Genomic DNA, 19104 nt, shown 5'->3' with positions numbered 1-19104 from the left:
AAGCAAACCCAAACGGCAGTGGCATGAGTGTCTGTGTCGTAATAATCCGGGCCGTTTGCGATGTCCAGTTTTATGAGCTTTCCTCCCGGGTGATAACTCTTACCTCTCTCCACCGCGTGCCATACAGACGAGGTGTGGTAGTGTACCGTAGGAGGACGCCCCCGACTGGGCGACACTTTGAATTTGTCATAACTTACATGCGCTTACAAGGTTCTACTGTTTGTGAGTGCGAGGCGTTTGCTGGGACGATTCCGCATTCCGCAAGATGGAGTGTTTTATGAATGCTTGTTTTAATTTCTGGACGGGTTTGTTGTTTGTTAGTGAGTGTTTTCCTATGCACAACTGGGGCATCAGAACCAGTTCCGATGAATTTATCCAATCAGAAAGTTCGAGTAAATCTGGTCAGGAAGTTTATGCAAGTAAACGCACAGAGTTCGTACTATTAAATCAACATATTTGAATTGAACATATAATCCTCAAGCACAACAATGTTGATGCTAAAATCGTGTTAGGTATCCATTACCTCAAGATCACGTTTTCAAGAGGCTAGAGCATATTTTTTCCTAGAAGTTCACCTAACCGATAACGTGGTTGGTTAAAATATTGCTCTATTCTTTACCCGTAGGTGGTGATCATTAGAGCATCCTTTTGGCATTGACATAAGCATCAACCCGTACCTTCACGATCCGGAACCACAATTAGCGTGTACTTGTGTCACATATCCCGCAAATCCACCCGCCCCGTAGAATCGGTTGCTCCAAGAACGCTCTAGACGCACCTTTACTTCGCGTTCCACTGCCACTGTCAGACCTCAGAAGTGCTAAACACTGTGCAGCTCTTGTGTACTTGATCGCATTAAGACGCTCGTCGTGCTGCATTGAAGCGCGTCGTTCCAAGATCATCTAAATTGGACACACCGAGCAGCGGGAGACCTTCGCGAGATGTGTCTCTACACCGAAAGCCCTGTCTCCGCGCACGCCCTGAACCATAGCGCCGACAAATCGTGATGGAAAAGCAATGAACGATTTGTTTATTTTATTACTGTTTGAATAATAATTAAATTAAATTAAATCAATACACCCATTCACAGGAATAAACAGGGTGGGCATTGAATGGGTTCAGTTCGGAGCTCGTGCTCAGGCACCACTTCCGTTGTGGAATCAATGGCGGGAGTTGAGCTAGTGGCGGCACGGCACGCGGCAGTTCCCATTTCCGCCAGTAAAAATGAGGTGTAAAACAGCTGTTTCTGGTCACACCGTAGCGTTTACGCTCACATACACTCACAAAACGAGGGCTTGGACAACTGATAATTGCTCCCGATTTTGTCAACACCGCCGGGCTGGGCACGATTTTCAATTCTTTAGTTTCACTTTTGAAATTGATCACGAGCAAATCGAACACCCCGGGTGAGTGAAATATACGAGGCGTTTGTTCGAGGTGATCGGGTTTAGCCGGGTGGGTTGGTGTGTTGTACGCTTTTTTTGCCTGTGTTTGTTGCTGTTCGAATTCCGTTTCGAAGGGCCATTTTTCCGTCACTTTCATGTCCACGCGAGGGCAAAGTTATGGTCCGGCGCTGGGTCCTTTCTTTCCGATGCGTCGTCGGTGTGCCGGGGCGCGAGTTCTTGTGTTGTGGTGTATTCAATTAAACAAGTTGGTCCGGGTGGTTGACCATTTTTGGACGACGGCCTGAGTCGCCCCAAAAGTGTGGCTCGAAGTTGCCAAAGAACCCAGGCCGCACGGTGGATGGTAGCAGTGTGGAGAACTTTCGATTTTCATCACTTTACTACACCGTGACCACTCCCGGGGGAGTTCGATTCGGAAGCGTTTCATGTATTTGCTACCGTGCCTAGCACCGATAAAGAATTGGAAGTTTTTATTGTGTACCACAATTGGCACCGGCTGTGCCGAAACTTTGCCGGAACCGTGTTTGTGCACCGGAGCGCTCCCCGGGAGAGTTGCAAACCGCGGCAGGCACGTTCCGGGTGTCAGTTTTGGGGGAGTTTTTTGGAAGTTTGCTTTTCAATGACCATGTTTGGTTGTGTAGCGGGTACCGGGAACTCGCGAAGGGTTGTCGTGATTGTTTCGGTGAGCATGTACTGTTTTCCCGTTGGTGGTGCGTGCTGCTTGTACTTGCGTGTGCAATCATGACAAGGTATTAATTGACTCATTAGCATAATTTACTCGATATTCTGACAGTGTCGACAGTACGTGAGCAATGTATTGCTGCTATCTACATGCAAACATAACCTTCTGCGTAATTGTATCAATTTATTCGCATCATATGGACATCTTATTTAGTTGATACGAAGGTTTTCCATTGTAAACCCGTATATTCTACGTTTTCGAAACGTTTTTGAGTTCCTGTTTTATCGAATAATGGTAACTTAGTTACTAACAGACTCATTCTTATTCAAAATTTTCCCAGCTTTCCCCAACAACTCGGCGCACCAAATCGTTCGACGACCAGACGTGGAAAGTGCACGACGAAACGGTGAATCTATCGGCTAACATCTCCGCCATCTCTACAACCGCGCTGGCGATCCGTTCGCCCCAAGTAGACTACGACCTGGAGTCTTACGGTAGTTCCCGGGAACCCCGGTCAAGATCCTCCGCACTGGACGAAGTGTTGGTAGTGGCAGGCAGTGAAGATCCTGCCGGTGATGGCCCCAGCTCCAGTCTGAACCGTGGCGAGGTGCGCAAAAGCCGTTCCAAGATGAAGAACTACCTGAAACGCTGTAAGGACGTGCTGATTAGTGGTGTGGTTGGACATGCTGGAGCTGGTAGTGCCGGAAATGCATCGAACACAACCGCCACGGAGGATCAGACACAGGACGTGGTGGTGTATCGTGCACAGGGCGACGACTCACAGCCCAACAGTACGTCCTGTTGGTACTTGGACGATAATCTAATGGAGCTTCGGCCGGAAGACAATCGCGAGCCGTACTCCTCGCTCGCTTCAGCCCGCCTGAAGTCGGAGTCGGAGGAGGTACGAAAGGCTCGGGAGCGAACAACTTCAGAAGCTGCCGAAGTTCCGACTGCAACGGCGCTCACCGCCGTCACAACTACCTCAAGCAGTAGTGTAGCCAAAATTGGAGAAGGAATCACACGGGAGATGCACCGTCAGCCTCAACCGTCCATCGAATGCTCTGCCAGTGTGCTTGAAGCTTTAGCGGCGGCTGCAACCGAGAGCGTAGAGGTAAGTGCGATAAGAATGTTTACGGATTATAAGTTTAACCACTGCGATAAATGTATTTCCCACGTGCCCTCAGGCATTTTGGTGTCTTACCGAACGAATAATTGCTAATCACGTCCACGCTCCGCTAGTGGCTCGATTACCGCCGACAACTTCGTTAGCGAATTTGGCCAAGTCGGTGTGCGGGGGACCCACCACCATTTCGGGGTTGAAGAGGTTAACAACATCATCACGGAAAGTCGTCCGATAAATAATGGGGCGCCCTAGCGCTTCCCAAGCACAGCGTTTCTGTCTTCCTTCTTCCCCTGCCGGCATTGGGTTAGCGCTTTCGCGAATTTATCTTCCGTGAATGTGTATACATGTGTGTCTGTGTGTGTGTGGGACTGTCAATATTGCTCTCCCCCCATGCTTGCCGGGTGATTAAGTGTGTGAAAACAGTGCTGCTCCGTTGGTACAATGTAGTCGATATGTTCTTATTATCCAGGATACGGGTTATGCGGGACCCAGCGAACCCCGCCGGTGGCTGCCGATTCGTTTGGTCCACAGTGAGACGTTCAGCGCACCACTACCGCGATTGCCCACGGGGAACCAATGAACCGGGATGACTGGGGAATGGAGGGATTTGTGATTGAAGCAGGAGGCACGTTTGGCTCTTCCCTTTCGGAGCGTTTGCAACTTTCTAACCAACTGGCTGCCCCCGCAGCACACATCGGCAGCGCGCAGCAGTAGAAGCGACATGCCAAAGGGTTTTCGCATGCGCACAATTGTGTGTGTGTGTGTGTGTGTGTGTGTGTGTGTGTGTGTGTGTGTGTGTGTTTGTGTGTGGGTGTGTGTGTGTGTGTGTGTGTGTGTGTGTGTGTGCGAGTGAGCAAAATCACAGCATGCCCACAACACCAACGCGCCACCGTACGCGGATGCGTTTGCCGCTTCTTGTAGCGCCGGAGGAAGAGCCGCACACGAGAAAGGACGCACACAAAACGCAATTCAAATCATTATTACCATATATGATTTGTTAGTCGAAATGGCGCCGCAGCCGCCGCCGCCGGTCGAAAGCATTCGGTGGTGGTAGGCAGCGGCACCGGACGCGGGGGGTTTTGGAATCTGCGGCTGTGTGATGCCTTTAAAAACGAAACTGAAAGCGATCGCCGACAATCCAATCAGCGTGCAGACACGCTCACCGGGCCCTGAGAGAGGCCCGTTTGGGGCGCATCGTTGACGGCACGGGTTCTTCGATCGGATCGGATCGATCGAAATCGAAAGTCCTGCGAAAATCTGCGTGCGTGTGTGTATGCTAGTGTCGTTTGTTGGTGCTGCGCGAGAAAGGGGATGCTCGGGTGGTTGTGTGATGCTGGCAGCATCGTGTCACAGCGCTGAGAGGCATAGGAATAGGACGCAGAAGAGGGTTGGCAATCGGGGCAAGAGGAGATTAGCATCATCGGGGTTTTGTGGAATTTTATGTGCCGTGGTCGTATCGATCATCACTGTGGAGATCGGCCGAGTGATTGGGCCGTCGTGCGGTGTAGGTTAATGTTTGGGGAACGCATAATTTCCACTGTGGTGGTGGCGGCGCTCGTAGATCCATCTATCGGTAAAGTGTCACTACCGGTAAATGAAAGTGAAAAGCGGTGGTTTTGGGATTGTCGTTTCTCGGAGTACGAAGGCTCCCTCGTTTACGCTTACCCTTTTAAAGGGTGACGTGGTGCTGGAAGCTGGAAGAAAATTCAATCAATGCTACCGCTCTCCCGTTGTGTACGGGTACGTACGGGATCTTGGCGCTGAAGTGTACGGATCAAAGCTGAGCTCCACCATAAAAAGGGAGGGTTCGTTGGCTCTGGCTCGGTCGCAATAAATTACGCACAAAAACAATCACCGAACACACTGCGTATGGTGTAATCAGTCCTTCCTTCGCCACCGCCAATAGATCCACACGCAACCAGACAGACTGCAATTATGCTGCGTTTATCACATCCACCACGGGGTTGACATTGACTTATTTTCTTGGTTCGCTTGGTGCGCCGCATCGCATCGGACGGACGCGTCGCTTTGTGCGGCAGCGGGTTGATGAAAAATGAAAATAAATAAATTATGCCACTACGGATGGAAGATGGAGCTTAGCTCACGAGGGGGGGGGGGGGGGACTGTGTTGTTACCGCCCAGGCAGGGCAGGAAAGTAGGTAAGTGGGTTCTGGTGTAGCGCGGGCAGCAGGGCGAATCAGAGGATTAAAAGGCGAAATTAAACAAAATAAAAGAACCGAAGATGGCCGTGAATGCAAGTGAAATCAACCAATAAATTCGATTAAAAAACACAAGTGCCGGGTAATTTTGGGGCTTTGCGGTGTCGTGTGGTTTGTTGGGGGAAGAAAAAAGAAAAACAGCAGACGGAGCAGAATGTAAATTGCATTCATTACAATTTTCGCCATAAAGCGAGGTTTGCGTTTTTGTAACTTGTAATTGAGTTTTGCTGCGTGGAAGGAAAGGATAGGCGGCTATTAGCAATGTTGGAATACTATCCATTACTGCAAGTGGAGAGCTAGCTTTCGAACCAAGTTTTGTTTTGTGTCGAGAGCTTTTACATGATAATGTCTGTACTTTGGGTACAATTTAAGCACTTCAACAGGTATTATGAGGATATAAGGTGAATATTTCAATAAAACTCAAAGTGAGTGTATATTTCAGGTGGGCTTATGCTATTCTTCCTCACCAATACATCGACACGCAATTCGACAGTTTGTTTCATAATAAAATCTAGTATGCCTTGAAGTTTAAACGGTATCTCGCAGAAATGGTATGTGGCTTTACTCAGGCGTAGTACGAATAAAGAAGCCAAAAAACTTAGGTGACGGCCAGTTCTTGGATTAAAACGATGATCTGAAGATTACTGGATGCCAACAAAACATTTCCTTCGCAAAATCTGATATATAGGAAACAATTATTGAATCCGTTCACCCAGCAAGTAAGGAGCAGTGTACCAACCGAACCAAATACGCTACCCATACTTAAAGTGAGGAACTTATCAGAGTGCCTGCACATATATCCATTTGTTTCATTCAACATACCTCCGATTGTTCTCAAATATCGTGTAAAATTGTGAAAATTTATTTAGACTTAGAAAAAAGAACATAGAACAATCATCAAAGCACTCAGTTTGTTATGGATCTAACTGTCAAACCAAATTTAACTGTCAAACCAAAAAAATCAGTATTGAAGTTTGAGAATCGTGGTTCTTTCGTTCATTTCAATTGATGAAAATATGGTATATGGTGTCATTTAACACATAGAATATAACTAGTTTACTATACCATTAAACAGACCTATGGAAGTTCTTTATTTGGACGAGTGAGACGTTACTTTTGTGAACGTTCTGGTCATACGGTCCATGTTTATGTTTGTATTGGAGGAAATGGACGACCGGGCGGATCAAAACGTTCTTTATTTTGGACGGATAAGACAATCTTTTTGTGAACTATTAAATACATTATGATTGGTAAAGAACCGATGAACGAAGGTAGAATTAGGTGAACGAAGGGCGTTCTTTCTTTCGAATAAACTGAATGAACCGTGTGGTTCTAGGTCTGACGGCACAACTCTAGTGGAAATTGAATTAAAGTAGAAATGAATGAATTGGAAATGATGAATGTCTGCAACTTAATTTTGTCAGAGTGATTTTGACCAACCGAACTTGGATCACCTTTTTTTTCTTAAGGAAAACTTCTCATTTTTGTAATTGTTTGGTACTGCACATTTATAAGCATGTAACGAATAATGTACGGACATATAATTTTCCACGAAAGAAATGAAATAATCGTCAGTAGTAGGTACTTTATTTTGTCGACTACTGTTTAACTTTTTCAAATTTGAGAAGCCTGTTTTCCCTAACTTTAACACTAAATATTTAATCTTACACTTACGTTATTCGATCAAAGCTTTTTTGTTGCTTTTTGGGTGATGGTTAATACAATGTTCGGTCAATCTTCAACACATGCAGCCTGATTGTATTGCCACGATATAGAGATACTTGCAAAGGTTGAATTTTAATATAATATCTTGGAAAAATAAGAATAACTGTCGTGAATATCTTTGCATTGGAATATTTTATTTCATCTGGCAACCCTTGCGTACGTTTTCTATTGGAATACATATTTCAGCTGGCAATGAAGAACTGCGAAATCAACTGTAATTATCATGCAAATTGCAACACGTTTGAAGCACGACATGTAAATATTGATTTCAATGTTACACCCTCGCCCGACCGCTTGTGCCGTTGTCGTTCGTACATCCTGTTCCCGGTTTTACTTTCACTCCCCCTTTTGCGCGGTTTCTTAATGGCAAATACGTGCTATCTGGCGCTGTTGCAAGTTTTGGCAGCTCGCAATGATGTAAAGCTGTGGTGCGCGCAGCCCCATCAACCTTGTTTAATCTCGTCCGATCCTTTGGAGCAACAGCAGCAGCATCAGACCACGGCAGGTCTCTCGTAGCGCTGCTTGTGCACGGGGGGGCAGCACTGCATTATACATACCACTTGCGATCACTTGCCTGTCGCGTTTGAAGGTGAAATCATCTAATTACGAAAGTAGCTACACAACACCCTCCCCCTTTTGGGCTCAGATCAATACACCTCCTCCCTCCCCCCCCCCCCTTCCCAGGCCTATCACTTATGTAAAACGTGACTCATCAAGCGCCCGGGTGAAAATGCGCGTCCAGCGTAGAGGGTACGCGTCCTCCCCGGGAGTAAATCCTCCTCGTTGGAGGGTTTGCGGTTTGTCCTTAAAATTTTGCAACTAACGACGTGCTGGTACACGGTCGATCGAAAGCTTCCTGCTCTGCCAGAGGAAAAGCCTTCGGGGGGTGGAGTGGCCGGGTGACTTTCAATGTCACGAACTGATACGTGAGTGCAGCGTGTCAAACGCTGTTCAGTTGAATCGACCGGGCGCTGCATGAAGGCCCTGTATCGTGTGGCCCGATTGGTGGTGACTTTCGGTTTTGAATAGTATTAGCCCCCCAAAAACAGTGTGACATTGCGCTTTGGTGCACGTGTTTTGGTTGGTGCTGGATAGGGGGTGCTGCTGCTCACCGTTTTGCTCCCTCGGTGTTCGCGTAGCCGCGTGGTTTCGATGAAAAGGAAATTGAAGGAAATGCTTTACAAACAGTGGAAGCTTGTACTGCTGCATGGAAGGGGATGGGGCAGCTGTCTGGATGATGTGGTGTAATTGATATCGTTTAGGTTATGTACTTTCAAGTACAGCAACATGATTGCAGGTGGCATCGTTTGGAAGGCGAAGATGAACTGTCGTTAAGTAGTTTTGCAATTTTGGTGTGCCATTATTTTGAGCAAAGAATCAAAGTATTAATAATATGTCATAAAAGTCAAGCAAAGATAATACATGTTAAAAATCTCATGCCAAATCTCATATGCCAAATTTTACAAGCTTTGAATTATTGGCAATAAAACTAAAGACAAGCAAATCAATTCATGAGCTCCACTTCAGCAGCTCTTTTGCAAAAACAATGTGCAAAACAGCTCCATCCTACACCTTCAACGTATATTTCACACCCAACACTATCCCGCATTCATGATCAACGTGCAACATAGTAGCACGGAGGTGCAGCACAGACTTGCGAACTTTAACGCGTGCGTCGGGCGCCCTCAGCACGCGCCATCCATTCGCTGATCTTGTCGTGGATGCATAAATCAGCGACCGTACACCACGGGGACAAGTAGCAGAAGGCAGGCTGGCGCGTTATCAATGATGTTTCGGATGGGATCGACTAACCAGCCATCTCCTCCCCCCCCCCCAAAGGTGGGTGCGTGTGCGTTCGAACCTTTCCGCTGCCATACGGTGGCAGTTGCAAGCTTACCCTTTGCTGTTGCGCTTGGTCATTCGAAGCTAAGTACCATTAAAATTCACTTTCCGCACCGCATGCATGTGTGTAAAACCTTTCCGGGCTAATGTGTTGCTTTGGATGGTGTGCATAGCAGCAGCAGGCCAAGCGGCGCAGGGTTTGACACTTGGTGGTGGACCTCACGCCCGGCTCTGCTGGACCTCCTCTAACCCACCGTTGGATTTGTTAATTGAATTTAAATATATTCATACGCGGCCAATAAAATTATCTGATTGTTTGGCCACCGGCGCACGGCCTCGGAGGCAGTGAACCGTGCAATGACCGATACCACCATCACCCGGGTCAGCGTGGTGTTTTATGCTCGCCTTTTATTGCCGTTGTTTTCAGTGCAGATGGGTGGAAATAAGGGATGAGCCGGACGTTACGCTTCTAACTGGCTCAGTGAGGATACTTTTGCTGATTCATCACATTGTCACGCGCATCGCACGCGCTCTACCCTAATTTGTGAGCTAATCTTTCCAAAGCAAGGCTTCAATATATCATGACAGCGTTGTTAAAGAGCGGCAGCTGTGTTGGTTTGTCGTAATTAATTATATTATTTATGAATAAAAGCCTTTCCTTGTGAGGGCGAACATTTTCCAAAGCACAACCACGGTCGCGGAACTACTACTATCTCCGGGCTCTGGTGTGTGTGTCAGCGGTCTTAAGCGGTGGCGTTTGCTTCTCCGTTGTCCCATGTCATTGACACGTTCGAAAAGGTGACTATTTATATTTCGCATCCCCGGCTACAGCTGTGGACGATGTGTGCCAGTGTGTCCAGCTACTGGTTCGGTGTATGGTTTATGTTTCGCTTCGTACAATTAAACCAAAAAAGAAAAGAAAAAAATCTCGGCAGCCCCGGAGGTAACGAGCGAACGAAAGACTGATCGCGCCGGGCAAGCGACGAACCCCGGAGGTCGGATCGTCGGCAACATCGTTTTCGGTTCAAGCATATGGTGACCCCGGTTACACGATTTCCATCCGAAGGGTTAAGGCTTTGACAAAGGGGGTGCAGCAACTCTCTTGCGTCCTTCCTGCCACCACTTTTTTGCTACCCACCGAGTGCGTTTTCACCAGACGGGAAGCGAAACGGCGAGGTGTTTATCTGTCCCAATGCAGTCCCGTTTTGTTGTTGTTGCTGTGCTTGGGAGGGCGTTTAGCGGGCGTTTCCTTCTAAGCGGGCGATCTCCACCGGCAGCCACTGTCCGCTTGGTCCGTTCTGCTGCTGCTGCTGCTGCTGCGGCGCTGTTGCTGCGCGGGATGCGATACCGTATTTCCACGAATGGTTAGACACCGTGTGACTTATTTGATTCTAAGGTTATTGGGTGTCGACGAGTGCAGCAGGGACTGGTAGAGATTTTTCTTTCCGCGCGCTCGAAGCATTTTCGCTATTTACGATGTTCGATGCTTCGGTAATATGTGGATGCGGTAGCAAGCAAGCAAGCGAGCAGGATGATGTGCCCAACTGGGAAGATCGCGAACGCGCTCTCGGTAGCTTTCGCTTGCCGCAGCAGTGAAAGTGAATCGTGCATAAATGCATAACTCGCCCAAACTGGGCTATGTATGCTGCGAACTGCGCGCGATTGGCAAAACGGTTGCTTGATAAAGATCAAATCGAGTGCGCGGGAAGGGATTGAGGGGGGACCACCTTTTGTTGGCGTATGAAAAACGCTCGCGGGCGTTTTTTAGGTTGCACACGGTTGCAATTATTCAGGATTTATTCTTTTGATATGTACTGTATTGCTGCGAAACCGGGTGCGATCGTTGGACGATGTTTTACCATACAATTTGGGTGTGCTATATTTCAGTCTGGGTGAACAGCTACGGGTTTAAATCCAGCATTTGCAGTAGTTGTATGAGAATATTCAAACGGAGATATACGAAAGAATGTCTGGTTTAAATTAATGGATCGTGTTGGTTCCTGTTTTGATGGTGTGTGGCGGGTGTGCTGAACACTACCGTTGTGTAATAAATTAATCCTCGAAGACCGCACACCTTTGGTCCCAAACGAACTCTCAGCACAGGGAGACTGGAGTGGAGGAAACCCGTAAAAATACCGTACAGCAGGTTAACACGGCCACATCTGCCTGTGCCGAATGCGTCAACAGCCTGTGTGGCGTCCAGCATCAAGCTGGACATTGGGAATTGAAAACTAATGAGCTCCAGAAGCTCCCCCGATACGTGTGTGTGTGTGTGTGGGGGGGGGGGGAACGCTCTTCCTGTATGATTTTCCAAGAAAACTGTTGTCCACTCCATGGTTAATGCGCGTTTGCTACCGAAACACCACTGCTCCCGGGAAGTCGAATGCAAAAGGTATGCCGAAGCCGAATCCATAAAATTCCCCTTGAGCATGCTTTAATCGATCGAATGGAACGTGCGATGCACTGCTTGTGATATTGGCCTCCGGCCCTGACAGGAGGCTTCCATTATCGATCGACGAGCATTAAAGGGCTGCTCGACTGAGGTGGATCTTATTTGTTTGTTTGGTTTGTTTGGCTTTATCGTGAAGAATATTTTCCAAACCCTTTTGGCTTCTGTTGAATGTCATGGAATTGAGTGCAGTGTGCCAGCCATGATGTGTGGAAGATATGTGCGCTTCTTGGAAATATGCAGGGAAAGGGGTTGAGAATAGTTCCCACGAATATGGCTTGTTTTTTTTGGTACCGTTTGCTCGTAAAGATAGGAAAGGTACAGTTTGAAAAAATTGATATCTTGGACAATTTGAGCCAATATTATAAGATTTTGATTCTAGACAATGAGATTTTATATTTTAAAACGATATTATTTTAAAGGTAAGTGTTTGATCCAGCCTAGCTCAAACTAAAGTTATTTGCACATGGAAAAAAATCATTCAATTCAGAAAAAGAAATAAGTATTATTGAAATTTAAAAACTCCAAATTGTGTTGTTTTAAATTAAAGCAATTTTTCAATGGTCTGCATTATTTTACAACTTTTTAGTAAACGATCTGGTATTGTTAACTTTTCAGCTTAAAGGCTAGTAATGAATGAAACAGCGAGAAAATGTAGAAGTATTCAATTGAAACAAAATTATTAAAATAAATATTACTGTGGAATTTGCCATCAACACGAGATTCACATTTTTGCACATCAATTTTCAATCGTTACTGTGTGAAACAAACAAAAATAGATAGCGACGAATTGTGCGCGTAAATTAAAAAATACGCAGCGAATCGCAAGTCGCAGATATCAACAAACCGCGTACGAGTACGTCACAGCATCGTCGCCTTCGTGGCGCAATCGGTTAGCGCGTTCGGCTGTTAACCGAAAGGTTGGTGGTTCGAGTCCACCCGGGGGCGTGGGAAATGGTTTTTTATATTTACTTTGGAATAAAAATACAGTGAAATTATCGTAAATAATAATAGTATCGCCGAATGAAGTAAGACATTTACTAGAATAAAGTGCAGTAGTTCCATCCAGCAGTGTTTCACCAAATTGAGAGCCATATAAAATTACAATACCCGGTTATAACTAGGCAATTATGATGCGATACAAACATTTCGATAGTTTATTCATAAATGTATGCTCCAAAAAGATAAGTACGATCTAAGAAAGTTCGCCCATTGCGGCAAACCGCAGCAACAAACGTGTAGAATCAATTTAACGCTCATAAATAATCACTATTGCTCCGAACCGGCATCGTCGGAGGGGAGGGCGCGGGAGTCAAAATTCAAATTAATATGAATATTTACTTAAACCTGCGCCTGTGTATCGCTTCATCAGCCGGGCGAGGTTCGCCTGTGCGGGGTAGGCTCGTATAACGCTCGCGCAACAAACGGCATAAATCGCCACCGAGCATCGCCCAAGCCGGGTAGCGCACCATCATACCCAGGACCATTGGAAATGCTATTGCAAAGCACTGCACTGAGATCGGGTTTGGGTTTTCCGCGCCGAGTTTTATTTCGCTCTGCCCTGCGGGATCAGCAGCAGCAGCAGCACCGGGTCGACCCGAGTGAAGCTGTTTTCTCACCGTTTCCGATGATTGTTTTCCCCCGTTTTATTTGACATACTATTATTGTTAGTATTTTTGCGCCTTCGCCGCTTATTAATCGATTTCGCTCGATGGCCATCTTAAATGCCAACGATGGCGGGCAGGAGCGAGCGAACGGGGAGTAGAGGGACCCGAATCGTAAAAAAAACTCTCCTCTGCTCCGCGAAAAAGAGGCCCCCATTTGGGAGGGAAGTTTATGTGTTGTGTCGAGCGAGAACGAAGCGTGAGCTGTGTTTGGGGCGGGCAGAGAAAGATCGAGAGTAGAAAACTGATGCTTGAAGTCTGTAAATCATACTTGGGGGGTTTTTTGCCCCCTTTGGCGACACAGTTTTGCTGATTTGCTTTGTGATACAGTGCGGGCGACCCACCGCTGCAGTTCGTCGCTCGGGTATATTGGTGTGTTGAGTATGTTTTTCCTCCCGCTCAGCCCACTGGGATGCATATTGTGTTTCCTTCAGGAGTTGCACTCTGCCGATCGGTACAGTATCGATCATTGGTAGTACCCCACGGTCGTTTGCGGTGCAGCAATTATTGTTTTGTAGAGCCATGAATGGGGTGAAAATTTGGCACAAAAGATCTTCCACGCCTGCTCAAGCTACGATTAGTGATCGCGTGTAGGTGAAGAATAGGTTTTGTAGTTTTTGTTGTATTTTTAGGAATAGAAAACATGCAACTTATGATCATTTTATCGTGCAGTTTCATCTTTAAATATAAAAATTTCTGCAATTCTCCTTTTATATAGCACTGATAGTTCGTAGGCTGAAAATTCAGCCTGTCAGCTGTTTACATTGTATAGCAGTTTTCAAGTAGTTATCAAAGTGAGTATAATATACAGGTGGGCTTATCCCAAGGTGTATGTATTAAGAAGGCTGATTTTTATCGCTTCTGCTTCTGAATGAAGATATTAAGAAGGTTTTGTGTATTCGTCAAGCTCCCAGCAAGCCTGTTTGAGCAAAAGTTCTTATCCGTCCTGTCAAAAAGTGACGTTAAAATTTGGTTATATAAAACATGCTATGAGACCACCTGTACTACATACACTTTCATTCGAGATTCCACCATCAGATCTCTTCAATGCACCTTGGATTGAATAATGACACGACCTTGTTTTGCCATTATTTCGAGCAGGTACTCGAATCTAATTCTAGCTTTGATGCTGAAATAATCTAGACTAGTGATGTGCTGTATGGAGCGCACCCACGGCTCCGATCCGACTCCGACTATTGTTAGTTCGGTTCCGACTCCGGCAAAATGGAACCACTAGATCCGCCCGGAGTCGGAGTCGTTCGGAGTCGTCCGAAGTTGACCGGAGTCGTCCGGAGTCGACGACTCCGAACGACTCCGAACGACTCCGAACGACTCCGAACGACTCCGAACGACTCCGAACGACTCCGAACGACTCCGACTCCGAACGACTCCGGACGACTCCGAACGACTCCGAACGACTCCAAACGACTCCGACTCCGGGCGACTCCGGGCGACTCCGGGCGACTCCGGACGACTCCGAATGACTCCGAACGACTCCGAACGACTCCGAACGACTCCGGGCGACTCCGACTCCGGGCGACTCCGGACGACTCCGAACGACTCCGACGACTCCGAACGACTCTGAACGACTCCGAACGACTCCGGGCGACTCCGACTCCGGGCGACTCCGACTCCGGGCGACTCCGGACACTCCGAACGACTCCGAACGACTCCGAACGACTCCGAACTACTCCGAACGACTCCGGACGACTCCGACTCCGGGCGACTCCGGACGACTCCGGACGACTCCGAACGACTTCGGATGACTCCGGATGACTCCGACTCCGGGCGACTCCGGGCGACTCCGTGCGACTCCGGACGATTCCGAACGACTCCGAATATTGCAGCGCGGACCTACCTTCCGGAGTCGATTCCGAATTTATCGGAGTCGGATCGAAGTCGACTCCGGATTTTTGCCAACTTTTCCCATCACTAATCTAGACTGAAAATCGCAGACTTATTTTGTGTGTGGATTTGTATGGAGTGTTGACATGATTTCAGCCTCCAACTTGTCAAATTTTATATTAAAAAGCTGACTAGAATCGTGAAGAGCCCCAATCTTAGAAAAAAGTTCAGTGATTTTCAATGCTCCAACTTTGTTCCAAATTATTATTATTATTATTATTTATTTAATCTTCAACGGGCCGTATGGCCTAATTGCATTATGCATTATTAACCATGAATCTTGAATTAAAAAAAGTTGATTCAATTTAAAATCTCACTCGATCTCTAATCACAGCTTATAAGGAATTTTCCTAAACCAATATCTTCCAGCACAACCCATCAAATGTACACGTGTGTCTGTGAAGGAGAACCCTTATGAACCAAGCAATAAAAAAAGGGAACCAACCGCGTCTCGAGTCGTGATCGGCGTGAAATAGAAATCCACACGTCGTCAAACCATCAATACGATCGTTCCCGGGCTCTGCTCGACGAGTGTAGCCGGCACAGTGCCATTACGCGCCTGCTTTTTGTAGAACGAATGTGTTTGTCTTACGCGGTTTTTATTTATTTGCAAGCGATCGAAAGGAATTCGTCTCCCCCGCTCGGGCTGCTATAGATCATACGTACTCCGCGGGTACTTAACTGTCAACTGGCACTGGCCGTGGAAGGAAAAATTCCGTTCCAATGCTTCATCTCTGATGGTTTTTTTGTTTCTGCCCGATTGCACCATTGAAGCTTGGCTTGGCGGATTGCGGTTGTAAAAAGTGGGGTGTTTCGATGGCCAATCGTGCAGTGAAAACGCCGCGCAGTTTTTGTTCTTGCCAGGGCGTTAAGTGGATTTAGGTGTTATAAAAACATTTAACAGCAACGCACAGCAGGAGGAGTTGGTCGGCTAGCTGGTGTTTGTGATAATTATGCAATTCCAGCAAGACACGCAGCGAAACCGACGGCATCATATTTTCTCATTTATGAGAACATGGTTTGAGCAATTGAGCAGGGAGGGAAGTTGTCATTTTCCAATCGAATCTTTCACACTTCAACTCGGACGGACGGGTGGGATTATTTTGTCTCTGCTTCCTGTCCAGCAAAAAAAAGAGGATTGGGAAAACGGGACAGAGTTTTCAAGATGACCCTTTCAAAACTGACCCTATTTCCGGTGCTTCAAAACCAACCAAAAGAACCCCTGCCCAACTTTTGACGCTCTCCAGAGTCCAGCGTCCACTTGCCGCACTTGAAGAGAACTCTCCCTGGAGCCTGATTAGCGTGTCACATTCGCTTGTGCGGCACTTTCTCGACGCCTTTCGGTGTGTCCTACCTTCCTTGCTTGCTCGTGCCCACTCGTGTGCTTGGTGCACAGGAAATGTTGAAAACTGCGATTGCGAGAGATCCATGTTGTGCTTGTCCAAACATGGCCCTGATTCATCGATTTATTGCTACATGCAGCAGAATGCACTTGAAACCCTTGCGCGGCGGCGTTGGCCGTTGATGGAGTGATCGGCCAGTTCTTCTCCGGGCATCTCTCCCTCAAGATGATGAGCTCGGCTTGATGGATATGGTATGGGAATGGACTAGCGAGAAAGAGCCATTGGATACCCGCTGTGTGGGAAACATCGGAAAGTAAAACCGCCGTCGTCGTCGTCGCCGGCCGCCGCCGCCGCCGCCGCCGCTGCCGCACGCCCACCCAAAACGAAATCGAAAATCGAGCCCCAAAGTAAGCATTGATCAGGGAAGAGGTGCAGCCGTACCGTTTTTCGGTTTTATTATCGGTTCAATCATTTCACGCGTGGCCCTGGGTGGTGTCCCTTTCATTTCTTCCTCCGCAGCTCGTTCAATGTCAACGAACCCTTTGGCAGATTTGGGGGAGAAGGGAGGGAGGGTTGGCGATATCTTGGGTGGAATCTTTTTCTGGATGATGGTGGGAGTGTTGTCGCGTTGGGCGATCGCGTGCAAAACTCTCGTGACTGGGTCAATGGGTAATCGTGTGCCGGTCGGGAACAATGCACCGCTTTTAACACGTTTTGTGTGGTGGCCGTGGTGGTGGTGGTGACGAAGAAGAAGAAGAAGAAGAAGGATTAGGAAAAACAAACAACACAAAAAGGGACACTATTCACTATTCGGAATTGGAATTTTCGTGCCAGTGGGCGCATTCTATTTAACATTCAAGCCGCGATGCATTAGTTGAGTTGGCGATCATCCTTCCGCTCTCCGTGCCGTCACCAGTTGCAATCTCGTGTGGCTGTTTTTTGCGGAATGGTGAAATTGTTACAATTCGTGCAATTGCCTCTTTTGGAAGGGGGGGGGGGGGGGGGAACGCGCGATATCACACACCTGTGGGAAGGAAGGGTGCGATTTTTTTTTCTACCGATTTGTCGATAATCGTGGGCGATGAAAAAGTTAATTCAAATCGATGTCACACTGGGGTGTGCTTTTTTTTTTTTTTGGGGCAGTGTTTTGCCATTGGAAGGGGAAAGTTTGTTTTTTTTTGTAGAAAGGAAAAATATCTGCCGATGAAAGCGAGAGGAAGAGCGTTAAAGTATTAAAGCGGAAAGCTTACTCGATCAGGAAATAGAGGATTGATATTCCTTTCATATCTTGCTGATAGGCTTGGAAAGATTGTCTGGAACGTTCTGTGGGTCGAAAATGATATTTTTGAGTCAATTATTGAAAGTAATTTTTACAGTAAATGTACCTACAGTAATATAATTGGCAATGATGCTTAAAGTTTTTAATTTGGCTTGGTTTAGTTCCGTTCCAAAGCCGATATTGTTTGTACAGTTTTGTAATGTAAGTGATGTGAAATATTTTAACAATGTTTATCTTATTTGAAACGGTTTTAATGAGTATTTCATTATTATAAGATATTTATAACCAGTTAATTGATGTGTGATTAGGTGTGCAGACATAAAACAGGACATTTCACATCCTAGTAGGTCTTAATGGTGATACTACAATCCTTATACTGTAATCTAAAAACTGATTTACATTTTTAACACTGATTTTGAGGTTAATAATTCTCATATTGGGATTACGTAATAAATGGATGGCCCCTTAGTTTCTTGCAATTTATTGTATAAAAAAATATGTTGGTAAGGCACACTTGATGGATAGACCCGTGGTTTCTCATAATTTGACATACAATATTTTTGTGTACCTTTATTCTTAGACAAGCCCTTAGATTTTTCATAATTATTATGAGGAAAATTTGTTTGATTTAAATTTCAACACTGTTTTTAAGGTTAAAAATTAAAAAAATCTTCAATGTTAAAATTAAGGTTAAAAATCTCGGAGTTACGTAATTGATGGATAGCCCCTTAGTTTCTTCTAATTTATCGTTTGAAAATTATGTTGATGTTGTATAATTGATGGATGGAGCCCTCAGTTTCTCGTAATTTGTAATATAAAACATATTAAGCGTAGCGTCATTCATGGATAATCCCTTAAATTCTTCTTTATTATCGTATGGATAATATGTTTGTGCGGTATTGCTGCTACCATCACTATTGGTTTCATGTACTAACCCTACTTAGATACATAAATTAAGTGCAAAATAGACCAAGTCCGTCGACAAACTCAGAAATAGTTCACTTTTCAAATATGTCTCAACCTGTACACCCACAGAAATTCTTTCGCCAGCCGACTCGTGTCTCTCAACCCGAAGGGTTACCCATTCTAATGCGAAAGCAAAACAGGTATCTAATCAAACGTATCATGCATGGTCCCCTTCGCCACCCTTCGTTACTCGGTTCGGCTGTCAGCGCGATCATGTACGCGCATGACATGTGCATACCATTATGCTGTCCACTGTCTTTGCAACATGCACACACACACGCGCGCGCCCGTGCACCGGTTGGACAGTAGCCCGTGAGCCGGCCGGTTTTCACCACCTCACCCCGTGCAGGAAGGCGCGAAGGCTGTATATCATACACAGCGCGCCAAAAAAAAAAAAAGAAGCAAGAAACCCCGCAGCAACAATTCGAACCGGGTTGATCTTGACCCATAATCACGCGGAATGGGCCTGCCTGTCGGCTAGTTAGTGCCCCGCCCACTGGCCCA

General features: G+C 46.4%; 1 protein-coding gene and 1 non-coding gene across 7 annotated transcripts in view; both read left to right on the top strand.

The window, feature by feature from the left end:
* Nucleotides 1-19104, top strand: part of LOC1276854 (uncharacterized) — a 276309-nt gene that overhangs the window by 37668 nt on the left and 219537 nt on the right. For all 6 annotated transcript variants that reach the window (XM_061643829.1, XM_061643825.1, XM_061643826.1 and 3 more), the window contains one exon: nt 2426-3196. In XM_061643829.1, coding sequence (XP_061499813.1) covers nt 2426-3196 — 771 coding nt within the window. The remainder of the gene's footprint in view (nt 1-2425; nt 3197-19104) is intronic.
* Nucleotides 12318-12391, top strand: Trnan-guu (transfer RNA asparagine (anticodon GUU)). Its single transcript has one exon. It is a non-coding gene; the product is annotated as a tRNA-Asn (tRNA).

Source organism: Anopheles gambiae, chromosome 2 (assembly GCF_943734735.2).
Source record: "Anopheles gambiae chromosome 2, idAnoGambNW_F1_1, whole genome shotgun sequence".
In the NCBI taxonomy this organism is placed as follows: Eukaryota; Metazoa; Arthropoda; class Insecta; order Diptera; family Culicidae; genus Anopheles; species Anopheles gambiae.
Note: the sequence above shows the minus strand (reverse complement) of the source record. Positions and strands in the feature narration are given on the sequence as shown.